General features: G+C 36.6%; 1 protein-coding gene across 2 annotated transcripts in view; it reads right to left on the minus strand.

Annotated features, from left to right (window-relative positions):
* Positions 1-2,094: 2,094 nt before the first annotated feature.
* The window catches only part of METAP2 (methionyl aminopeptidase 2), a 30,766-nt gene continuing 19,849 nt past the window's right edge, over positions 2,095-13,011 (minus strand). For both annotated transcript variants that reach the window (XM_045779723.2, XM_045779722.2), the window contains exons 5-11: positions 9,702-9,863; positions 8,781-8,962; positions 7,884-7,978; positions 7,521-7,617; positions 4,451-4,554; positions 3,671-3,786; positions 2,095-2,783 (exon numbers count right to left, since the gene is read on the minus strand). In XM_045779723.2, the coding sequence (XP_045635679.1) occupies positions 2,531-2,783; positions 3,671-3,786; positions 4,451-4,554; positions 7,521-7,617; positions 7,884-7,978; positions 8,781-8,962; positions 9,702-9,863 (1,009 nt within the window). In that variant the 3' untranslated portion in view covers positions 2,095-2,530. The remainder of the gene's footprint in view (positions 2,784-3,670; positions 3,787-4,450; positions 4,555-7,520; positions 7,618-7,883; positions 7,979-8,780; positions 8,963-9,701; positions 9,864-13,011) is intronic.

A 13,011-nucleotide genomic window follows, 5' to 3' on the forward strand; every position in this document is an offset into this window, starting at 1 on the left:
CTGAACAGACAAATCATTATGCCAAAAATACAGCTTGAGTATTAAATGGCTAAAGTTTAAAATCGTTCATTTAAATACCTATGCAAGTTGTTACCTCAACTGTTAATGTAATTATACCTCATTAAAGATTTATGTGGTCAAGATACTAGAGTCTAGCCTCTTTTAATTTCAAGGATTACTTTATACTTGGGTTAACTTAGCTGTACACTTTTGCACCTAATTTTAGGGAGATATTTTAAAAACCACTCTGGAAGCTTTGCTGTTTGTAGTAGTATAGTTGCTTGTTTCAGTACTTACTTCGATATAAAAATATACGAAAGAAAATGACTTAGCTTTTTACTTTAATCCCTCAAAACCAAAACCTATGGGGGAAGCTGTGTGTGTGAGGTCAAAGGGGTATATGGGAACTCTACTTTATGCTCAATTTTGCTACAAACCTAAAACTGTTATAAAAAAATTTATTAAATTTACAACAAAACTAAAAACCTAGCCAGTGAACAAAAACTTAGATTTCTTATTGTATATCTCAGTGTAGACTTCTACATTCAGCTAAGTTGATCTAACAAAAAACAACATGTTTTGGTTGTAAAATAATTTACTAAAGGCACTATTTGTTAAACATCAAACTAATAATTTGTTACCAATAAGGTACATCATTGTAAACATGACAAAATGATTTCAAGAGATACATGGCTAGTAGGTAAACAATACAATTTTTTTAAGTGACAGCTTTCCTATTTACAAGATCATATTCCTTCCAGCTATTCCAGGGGCGTGCAGTGATGCTACTGCTCCCAACAGTTACCTGGGACGGGGAGCTTGGAGCTCATAACTGGTTTGAGATCACTACTGCTAGAGGTCTTACAAAGCTCCAAAATTCTTCACTCCTAAGGTCAATTGTAAAACTCTTGAGCTTAGAAATCAAGATACTTTCTATCTCCCACCAAAACACATCAAAAAGGTATGGACTTAGAACCCCAAAAGAACTAGCTGGAGGGCCCAAGACCTGTAACACGTCCAAGCATGAATTGGTGAGCTCTGCCACTAAGCACATCACAGAAGATGGAGAAAATAATCCAAAAGTAGCTCTTGAACATTAGCACCATAATAAACATGGCTCATATAGCTAAAAACTAGATTGTTTATCCCACAAGATAACATTCATTTATTTATAACTCTAATGCTGGAAGAGCAGCTTTTTAATGTATAGTAAGTGATCTAAGTACAGAAGTCCGGTTTTTCTTCCTATGAGAAAAACATTAAACAAAATACAAACTGAACAGCATCCCAGAGGCAGTGAATCTTATTGTGCTAAAGCATTTACAAATTAAGGCTTTACCTTGGTACATAAACAATTTTAAAATTATGTTGGAACATTCCCAACAAATCAGTTACAAAGAATTCAAGCAATTTGTTCAAGAATCTGTAGTGGGACTCGGTTCAAACAAATATTCAGCATCTTACATTCAACTTATGCGCTTAGCTGCCATGATGAGTGTTACTGTTACCTCACTCCCTGAAATGCCACCCAGAGTTTTGAATTCAAGCCAGTCAAGGGGCAGGGAGTTAAAATAATCTGGCTCACTAATGAAAAACCCTAATAATTCAATTAAACTTTTCTAACTAGAGCACGATTCAAGTACAGGAAGTTTCCGTTTTAGTATTTGTAGTTTTAAATGCCCTTTTGGTTTACTGAGTAAGCTGAATACATTTCCTGATAAGTACTACCACTGGACAAAGGATCTAAATGCTGAGATTTTATTAAATCAAGGTTTCAAGCTGGTACAATGTTCCCACTAGGTCATGTTTCAATTAACAGATCTTTCCAATGTCAGGAAAAAATGAAAGACAAAAGATTAATATGGTTCTAAAAAAAATAAAGGCAAACTACTCCTAAAGCTCTGTATTAATTTATGAAGATTCTCCCACTTTATGCATGTATAGCTCTTGTTTTAGCTGCTATGTCAAAAGAAAAGTTTCACTGTAGAGGTCTACAATCAAGATAAAAGGCTCTACATTTCCCTACATATTTAGCTATTTATGTTTAGCTAATTCCTGTGCAGAATTATAACCACAGACATTGAAATATAGCTCTCAGATCTGAAAATGTCTTTATTTTTTAGAAAATGGATTCCAGGAAGGTTAAAAAGCAATACCAGAGGGCATAGGTGCAGAATTGTATGTAGTCATTCAAAGCATTCAATTAAGAATATGGCAATATAAATATCTGAAAAGCATCTCTTAGGTGTTCAAAACAAAAAATGTATATAAGTCATTCCTAACTAATTTGAGCTTTATAGCATTTCCTAGATGGGAAAAACAGTTAACACTTGAAAGTCCTGAAAGCTTTTTCCTTGGCTAATTACATTAGATGGTTTGCCTTTGATCAAACTCCTTCCTTTTTAAACATGGATAAAAGCATTACATAGGTCCACTGTTAAACAGACAACATGTTGCAAATTACTTCTGGTATAATGTATTCCAACAAAGCTTAGAAAATAAAAGATGTTGAGGCGGCTTTGGACTAAGTTTAATAGTCATCTCCTCTGCTGACAACTTCTTTACACGTTGGACGCAACAGTATGGTATGTTCAAACTGCGCTGTATATGATCCTTTAATGTCACATAATGGTGGATATGGATCTACAATGCCCAAATCACACAGATTCTTCAAAGCCATCAAGTATTTACTTTCTCCCAAGCGATCCAGCCATCTGCGGCAGAAGGCAAGGGTGCCAAAGTTTTCATTGATGACATTTAACAAATGTTTTGTTCTTGGAAGCCTAAGAGGAGAAAATCCAAAATTAACAGGTAGCTTAAAAAGTTACCCACTCATTTTCCCCATTAAGGAAAACATACAGTAGACGTGGCTTTACTCAGTAATTCAAAAACCTTTTTGATGCCTCTTTTTTTTTTTTTAAAGATTTTATTTATTTATTTGACAGAGATAGAGACAGCCAGCAAGAGAGGGAACACAAGCAGGGGGAGTGGGAGAGGAAGAAGCAGGCTCATAGCGGAGGAGCCTGATGTGGGGCTCGATCCCATAACGCCGGGATCACGCCCTGAGCCGAAGGCAGACGCTCAACCGCTGTGCCACCCAGGCGCCCCTTGATGCCTCTTTCAACATTCAGAAGTCAGAATGTATAACAGCCCATACCTAATTATACATGGCAGCTGAATGGGAGACCAGCTGAAGGCTATCCTATATTTACGTGTCTATGCGCTTATGTGTGTTAAATTCCCAGTCAAGACTTGTCAACAGTACTATGGTGGGAATTTCTTTTGCGCATCAAGCTGAAAGACCTAAACATAAATGAGGTATAAATCCATCCTTAAACCATCTTCTCCGAAAAGTTTAAGGGGGAGAAAAAGGTAAAAATAGAAAGTTTACCAACAGGAAAATATTAAGAACAAAAACCTAGAAATGCCAGCAAAATAATTACCTCTCAAATGATTACTGGAAACTGGATCTTAAGAGAATACTTGCCTATATCATTTTTATCTCAGTTAAGATTTTTAACAAGACAATTTCTTTACTATAAAAATCCACAAAACTTACTGATAGGCTATAGAACTGTACATTTATGAATATACCACTGTGGATGTTTGTCAAATTTTTAAAAATGCTGCTATCTGGGCAAAGAAACTTATAAAAACAATGGTCTCTCACCTGATTGGCACATGTCCAACATCAAAGTTTTTCATATAGTGTGAACATTCCATATCATCATGAACAACGCCTTTTCCTGTGCTTCCAAAGGTTTCAATGGCATACACCTCTCCTTCCTAAAGAATATGTAAGAGGGGGAGAGAAGAAAAATCCAAAATTAATTAAAATTGCCATTTGTTCACTTCAGCCCGAGGTATTATTTACTTCATGTAAGAAACAACATGAAATAACGCCTCACAGTCATTATCCACCCTTCCCCACTTTATCTCCTTAGCATTTTTTGGTCTTTCTGTGTTGTCCTACTAGAATGTAGCCTTTATGGGGCATCTAGGTGGCTCAGTCAGTTAAGTGTCCATCTCTTGATCTCAGCTCAGATCTTGAGCTCGGGGTTGTGAGTTCAAGCCCCGTGTCGGGCTCCACACTGGGCATGGAGCTGACTTAAGGAAAAAAAAAAAAAAGAATGTAGCCTTTACATGGGCAGGGAATTTTAGTTTGTTCACTACTGCATCCTCAGTGACTACTAAAGAGACTGGCACCTAAGAGATGCTTAACAAAAAGTGCTGAAAAAAACCAATCCTTTGGCATACCCAACTTCCACAGCTAACTGAGCCATGGTGTGACCAGACACGATCTGCACATTCACACAGACCAATTCCTATTGGAGTACAGATGGCAAGTTAATTCTGCTCAACATAATACATACTCAACTATCACCAACTTTAGTTTGGAAAAAAAAATCAAAATGCTTCATAAAAAATACTATACTAATGGCACACACACCTCCATTCTTGTTGCCTCTCCTCCTTTCACAATAGGTACTGTTTTCCCAGCATGTATTCTATATGGCCCAATTGAATGTCCATTTAGGTTACGGATTGGTTTCACTGGTAAACAGGAAAAGACAGTTATTCAAGGTCTTCAGGAGCACAAACAGATCTCTTGGCTTTCTGGCACAGAGTTCAAGCATTGACTTAAAAATAAAACATAGTTCTACTAAATAACCTCACGTTGACATAGTTACATACAAACTGGAAAACTAGTGGAATATGAAAAGATGTTTACTATAGTGTTACTGATTAAAACTACAAGGGAGGAAGGGGAGATGATGGGAAAAGAACAAACTATGTCATGAGGACACAAGGGGGGGTCATCTAAGGACGTATTGTTAATAAAAGTTATAAAATGCCATGTACATTGTGATCACAAACAAAAAATAAGGAAAATCTAAACAATTACAAGGTCCTGAGACCAATGACAGAATGAATTGTGGTATATTCACACAATGGAACACTACACAACAATAAAAACAAAAAGCTGGGAATACAGTGAACAACTGAAATAAAATCTAAAGAAAAAAGAACAGAAGAAGGCAAAATTATATACATACTGTTTTATTATTATACATATCAAAATTAAGCACAATTATACTATTATTTAGGGATGCATAATTAGGTGATAAAGATATAAAGAAAAGCAAATGCAAATACTTTAGCACTCCAGACAGTGGTCTGCTAGAGGAAGTCTGCTGTAATTCAAAAGGGTATACAGAGGGGTGCCTGGGTGGCTCAGTCGTTGAGCGGCGGCCTTTAGCTCAGGTCATGATCCCAGGGTACTGGGATCGAGTCCCGCATCGGGCTCCATGCTCTGCTGGGAGGCTGCTTCTCCCTCTCCCACTCCCCCTGCTTGTGTTCCCTCTCTCGCTGTCTCTCTGTCAAATAAATAAAATCTTTAAAACAAAAACAAAAACAAAAACAAACCCCAAAAGGGTATACAGAATTGAAGGGCTTTTGGAGTGCTGGAAATATTCTATTCCACAAGGGATAAAATTATACAGCTTTCACAAATGCTTAAATGAATTTTTATGTTGTGTGTATCTCTTCATACACAACATAATTCCACAATTAAAAGAGCTTTACAAAAATCTAGCTTTACAATGCTAGAATTCTCAGTAGAAGCTACCCTTCTTTCAGGGCAGAATTAGGCAGCAAAGTTTTTTTCAACTCTACAACAATGAAACAATGACAATTATACTAGGGGGTGGCACAGAAAAATAAAACTCTCAATCAGCTCTTCAAAAAAATTCTCCTTCTTATACAAATAATAAGCTAAATTTACTTTAAAATTCAGCAAGCATCACTATTTCTCCAAGACCTGGCAAACTTAGCCCACAGGCCAATCAAAAACACATTTACATAAAAAGATTTCTTAGCTATACCAACCCAACATACAATCAAGTTGCAGAGAAGAAGCAGGGCACAGGAGTATCCATTTGTGCATTACACAGGTTGTGAGAGCACCAGGCTAATTCTGGGACCAATAACTGTAAAGGTAACTTCCCAATTCTGCAACTTCCGTATCAAGGTAAATAAAATCACTCCCTTGATGGCTCAGTTCTGTTACGTGGTTTTGGAAACTGCTGCTGGGAACACACCTTATCGTCCATTTTTTCATCTTCCCAATGTCATGATTTGCCTATACCCTTTCTGGTCAAACTAGTAAAAATTAATTATGCCACCCTCCATTAAGAACCTTGATCAACACAGTAACTGGTATCAAAAAAGAGGTGCTGAAACATTGGCTTAATAGAAAGAGTAAGAAGGCAGATACTGACTCCAGTATTTCAGGTTGGCATTGTTATGTGGTGACTAAACATTAAGTCTGTCACTTAATACACTTTGAAAGGCACACCACAAGCCAACCAAAGTTGCAGAAGTAGGAAAAAATAGAAGGGAAAGATGATTTGAGAGGGACTTGAACAAGAATTGTTTGTTGTGGCACCAATCCCAAATCTGAGGGCAGGAAATGACGAATTTGTTGAATATTAATAAATTCGAGGCACTGTCATAAAATTTACATTTCTTAAAAGAAAAAAAAAAAGAAAACATGATATCATTAATCCTACTATAGTCAAAGAAACTTGGGTTCTGTTTACAGAATTTACCTACGTTCAAAGATAGACCTGTCTGACCCTATAGTATGTTTTCTTCATTATCTCTAATACCTCCCCAACCAAGTGTGAGCAACCTCAAGAGTATTTTGATTTGTACTGGTGTTCACAGGATCTGAGAGAGAGCAACAAGGACCGACAGCATCAGATCACAGAAGAAGAACCCCTTTTGTAGTTGGTAGAAACATAATACCGTATCACTATCAGCAAGGTTATGCAAAGAATGCTAAAGGATGTGAATGTAATGAAGGCAAGGGAGCAAGAATGTTTTTGCAGAGAGGAATATAAAGAAGAGATAGGATTTGGTTAAAGGAAATGTAGGAAATATTCTGTGAGAAAGTTATTAGAATAGCAGTTACAGAAAGCAGCAGAGATTAGGAAGGGGGATAGTGGTCAGACCCTGAGAGCTGGAGGAAGGCTGGAATGATGAGAAAGCATAGGTGACTCTAGGGCTATGTACCTAAGGCAGTAGCTAGGAAAGACTAAGAGCAAGGGGAATAAAGATTAAAGGAAAGACACACAAGAAATTAACTGGACTCTAAATTCTGAATTCAACTCAAAAAAAGCAGTAGGGGCGGTCATCAATGGAAAGTCTTTGGCTTGTCTCTGAGCCTCAATCTGACTAATCACAGAAAACCAAGTCTGCATTTTGGCCAATCTGGGATAAATCCCTGGGTGTCCCATCAGCTACCACAGTAGCCTGGCAATAGTTCCCATCCAGTGACCAGTTTTCCTAATATGAGGAGGTCATTCACTGTCCCCCTCCACCTTTTTTCCATCTTTATATTCCCAGGAGATAAAGAAAAAGCAGTTGACCCAAAAGCACTCAACACTACTTTGCAAAATTAATTCTGCAAGAGGTCACATGCATTTCAAAATAAGAGACATTTTAAAAAAATATACCTTGATATGTCTTCCCATCTATTTCAACCTCATAGGATTCCATAACTTCTTGGATGGCCTCACCAACATCACACAGACGGACATCAATTCCAGCACACTAAAAACAAAATGATGTATACTCTGTTACTCAAAATGCAGAATTTTATAGCAATTTATTAGTATTTTAAAATAAAGGACAATTAAATAAACTGCTTTGCACATTATAACTTCCTCATATCTATAAAAGTCTTTGGTACATTGTAGTAGAATTACCCACTTAAAACCCTAAGGGCAGTAGACTGGTCTTCCATAACCCAAAGACCTTAAACAGGCTATAAAATGTTCAAAATATGTTGAATGAAATTGTGCTTCTAGTTCACATACCTTTATTCCAGTGTTAGTGGCATCTTTTACAGCTTTTAATAATGTATCATATTTGGGATTAAAAGTAACAGTAAAAGCACAGTCAATAATCCTACCTGAAAGAGAAAATTCTTCTTTAAGTTTACTTATCAGCTAGTCAATTTGTCTACTTCATAGCATCTACTCTATTAACCTTGCTAGTTAAAAGGAAAATAAAATGATGGGTTCAAATGAAGGTAACAGTCCAAGTACTCAGACAGCATTCACAATCAAAGTGGCAAAAAGTATAAATAGGTTACATAAAGGTTTCAGAATAAATTGGTACTTCAAGATAGTACCAATTCAGTACTAACCCAGGTAGATAAGCAAAATGACAAACAGAAACAAATCAAAGAGAAAAACCTGGGGAACTAAAGAATTAGCAATGTGGTCAGAGGAAATGTATAGGTCCATAGACACTAATCATCAGTCCAGCTTTGCCAATTTAGCAAAACCTCAGGTGAGTACTTAATCTGAGCTTTATTTCCTAAAGCGAGATAAAAAGGTACGAACCTAAGGAGGTTTGGGAGAGAATTTAGAAAAGCCAGCAAGTATATAAAGGTTGATAAAAAAGGATCTAAGTAAATGTTTGTTGTTGTTATATGGATAAATGTCTGAAACAACATGAAAATTGTGTGATTAAATTCTTCACACTTTGATACAAAGAATAATAAACCTCAACTACCCAACAGTTTGCATTATACTCCATTTATCAGGATGCTTAAAAGTAAATCTCAAAATCTGCCTCAACACAGCTCTACTGAAAAGTGAGGCATAAAGAAGAAAAGTGGGGAGTTCAAGTACCTGTAGCCCAATCCAACAGAGAGAAGACTAGTTTTTTTTGGGGGGGGGGTGGGTTGCTTATTTCTAAGAACTCACCACTTATATGTGTTCCAAAGTCTATCTTACAGATGTCATCATACTGTAATACTGTTGTGTCACCAGCATTTGGAGTATAATGGGCAGCACAGTTATTCAGAGAACATCCGGTAGGAAATGCCAGGCCTGCATTTAATCCATTCTCTTTAATTAGCTTTCGTGAACAGTCTTCCAACTTTTCACTATTAAAAAAAAATTGTTTACTTTTACATTTTTATCCTTATATACCTTACAGGTCATCAGGTCCAGAGCGTTTATACTAAAAATTCTTAAATTACATTCTGGGAGTGATCTGAGCACTTCCTGGATGTGAATAACTAACAGTTCTCTGATGCTATTAAAATAGTAGCTCATCTCTAAAAGATAAAAGAATTCAATTCCACTAGAAATCTGAAGAAACAGAACAACATGATCCACTTTTAACTTAGTTTTTTAGGAAATGAGATTCTTGACTTAGACTAATTTAAATGTTGATTACGTTTTATTTGCTCAATGTTGCACATTTTAAAAATTGAATTAGAGAACTGCTGCCTTTTACAGCTAATTACTTCTTAAAGGGAAAACTAGAGAAATAATTACTTTTATTGGTTTCTTCACTGCACTATAACTATGTTTTGTGACCAACAATTTTAATATGAATTGTTAGCAAATAACAGATTTTCAAACAGGACATAGGGATCATAGTAATGTGTGCATGTGCACATACAAGTGTACATGAGTACAAAATAAGGAGGATGAGGTACAAATGTCCTCTTACAATTTCCTCATCATATCCACAGTACAAGAACTCAGAGATATTTCTAGAAGCTTCACTTCAGGTTTTAGCAAAGTAGCAATGAAAGCCAAACATTACAATTGGAGTAAGCACTAAAAAAAAAATTTTCTTTTTATCATGTTCTTACAAAAACATATTCCTTTTACCAGATTTCTATCATTGTCATCCCAGGCTTGATCCAGCTCATAACATATTTTCTAACTTGTCGATGTGCTTCCGCAGCTTCTCGAAAATCATTCCAAATCTCTTCACTGGCTTGATCTAATGCCTTCTTTTCTTCACTCGTAGTTCTCCAAGCAGCTGTTCGCCTTTATAGTATGTACAGCATAGTATTAGTCATTTAAGAAACAACAGAGAAGCATAAAAGCTGAGAGAGATAAAAAATACACTAATATAAGACCTTTTAGATAAAAATGTTACACATTTAGTTTCTTTTATTAAATGTCAGTAAAGTTTCTGAAATACAAGTAGTCACACATTTGTAATCAAGCCAAATCAAGTTAAACCTTCCTTAAGACTGAAAAACAAAATCAAGTGAGATTTCATTCATAGAGAGACTAAAACTCTGCCACACACACACAAAAAACACAAAAAGAAAAAAATCAGAAGTCAGAAGAGAGTCCTAGAAACCCAGGAGTGGGAGAAAAAAAATCATCCTTCCACTCAAGGTTACAGTCTAAGAGACTTCAAAAGACCAAAAATTAGCATTTAACTTCATACACAGGGTAGTACTAATGCAAAAACTTGACCTGGAAATCTACATAACCTCCCTCAAACATGAAATATTATGTGTTTTTGTAGGATTTTTCTAATTGTATGTATGTATGTATGTGTATGTGTGTATGTATCTATACATCTATATATGAAGTGAACTTCCTTGAAGGATATGGCTCATATTTTAAAACTGCCAGGAGTAACAAACATTTTTTTATTCAGTATCTGGGAATAAAGAGATCCACTGACACCCTTTAAGCAGCATATTTCAAAAACAGTAACTGTTATCAAATAAAAATCTTTTTAAAAAGTTGTTAACTTTCACACATTAAGCAATATTGAATATAGAGCTCACAAACTCAGTGATCACCGATGTATAAATTATACTCGGTTATGAAAGTGATGCCTTCAAGGAATTACTCTTATTTGTCTCTAAGTATGGCCTGCAGGCAAATCGAGCCTGGCACCTGTTTTGTAAATAAAATTTTACTGCAATACAGTTAAGTCCATTTGTTTACATAATGTCTATACCTACTTGCATGCTACAGAGGTAGAACTGAGGAACACCCAAGGCCTGAAATATTTACTGTATGGTTATTTTTTTTTAAAGATTTTATTTATTTATTGGACAGAGAGAGACACAGCGAGAGAGGGAACACCAGCAGGGGGAGTGGGAGAGGGAGAAGCAGGCTTCCTGATGAGCAGGGAGCCCGATGTGGGATCGATCCCGGGACGCTGGGATCACACCCTGAGCCAAAAGCAGACGCTTAACGACTTAGCCACCCAGGCGCCCACTATATGGCTCTTTAAAGAAAAAAGTTTATACAACTGCTCTACACTGTGCCCCTAAGTTAATGCCCCCAAATGCTGTGAGTTTTTCTGTATCACTGTCAAGTTCATTATGATACCACCTACTGGGGCACCTGAGTGGCTCAGTCGGTTAACCGTCTGCCTTCGGCTCAGGTCAGGATCCCAGGGTCCTGGGATCGAGCCCCACCTCGGGCTCCCTGCTCAATGCAGAGCCTGCTTCTTCCTCTTCCTCTGTCTCCTGCCTCGTGCTCTCACTCTCTATCTCAAATAAATAAATAAAGTCTTTTAAAAAAATTGATTACTTCCTACTGCAGCAGCTACCTGTGTGCCAACATCTAGCACCTCTAATTTGCCACAAAGACCCAAAGGGGCTGTCCTATGTCAACTGAGGGATACTTAAGCTTCAGAGGCTTCTCTGGCTTATTTTGTTTGGAAATGTATTTTGGACCTGTATACTGATGTTATCAGAAAACTGAAATATTGCAGCACCATCTGTTAAGGTCAGTTTTAACTCCACAAATATTTAAATGTGTATGAACTACTTTTATCAGAATAGTGACGACTCAAGAGGCAACTCCTTCCTAATAACAGTATTCAAATGAACAACCTCAGACTAGAAGTTAACAGGATAAGATCCTTTAAAAAGAACATTCCCAACATGTGACTCAACCTTTTTCAGCTGCAATACACTTATACTTAGTTGCTCACTCCATGATGGGATAGACAAGCCACAATCTCCTGACCTCCAGATGTAACTCCAGTTCTTTCTCTCTCCTGAATCCAAAAATCCTTCCTGGGAACCAAGAACCCAAGTATTCTAAGAACAAACCATTTCCAGGTATAAGAGTACTGGCTAAAGTCTCAGATTAATTTTTAAACTAAACATATCACAATTCTTCGTCTCTTACATGGGCTATAACTCTGGCACATATTCTACAGCCATACCTATATGCACACCCCCGCCTCAAAAGCCAAACATTTTGTAAAAAGCAAAAATATCCTCAAACGTTTTCTCTAGAATGGTAAGATGACAGACTATGTCCACAAGGAACTGACGGATATTGTGTATGAAGGGCCATGAAAATGAAATTGGTCATTATCAATTTTCATTTCTTCTCAATTCTTCAAATCCACTTCTTATAGGTTAAAATGTTATTAAATTCCAAATGCTATCTGACTACATTTTAGAATCAGAACATAGTACAATAAAGATCCCCAATACTGAAATCAACAAGCTTCACATGATCTTACACTTCTGAAGCTACACAGCTGATTCTTAGAAGCAGTGAATTCTTCAAAAGGTTATGGAATGTTCTGCATTATTGGTGAAGAGTTACCAATCAGAAAATGGATTAAAGAAATTATTTTTCTAAGTCTTGAGTTCAAATTGAAAGTCATTAGAGTAATATTCAAGCATCTAAAATTATAATCCTAAGCTTGTACTATTAACAAAAAATATTATGAAGGAGCCTCTCCCCTTTCCTAAGTTTAATATTTTGATGTTCAGTCTATTTAGCAAAAATAGAGAAATTAGTAAGATGAAAAAAAATTCCGAGCTCATAATAATTATCCAAAAGGGCAATTAATTCATTCAACTGACAGAGGTGGGTTACAAATGCTTTTAAAATATATTATGTCTGTGCAACAAAACTATCAGAGTAATTGCTTGAAAGAGAATCTTTGGGGCGCCTGGGTGGCACAGCGGTTAAGCGCCTGCCTTCAGCTCAGGGCGTGATCCTGGCGTTATGGGATCGAGCCCCATATCAGGCTCTTCCGCTATGAGCCTGCTTCTTCCTCTCCCACTCCCCCTGCTTGTGTTCCCTCTCTCGCTGGCTGTCTCTATCTCTGTCGAATAAATAAATAAAATCTTTTAAATAAAAAAAAAAAAAAGAGAGAATCTTTACAGAAGTGTTTACAGAGTATGTAAATTCA

This window comes from Ursus americanus, chromosome 17 (assembly GCF_024610735.1).
Source record: "Ursus americanus isolate L20-20 chromosome 17, mUrsAme1.1.p, whole genome shotgun sequence".
NCBI classification, from domain to species: Eukaryota; Metazoa; Chordata; class Mammalia; order Carnivora; family Ursidae; genus Ursus; species Ursus americanus.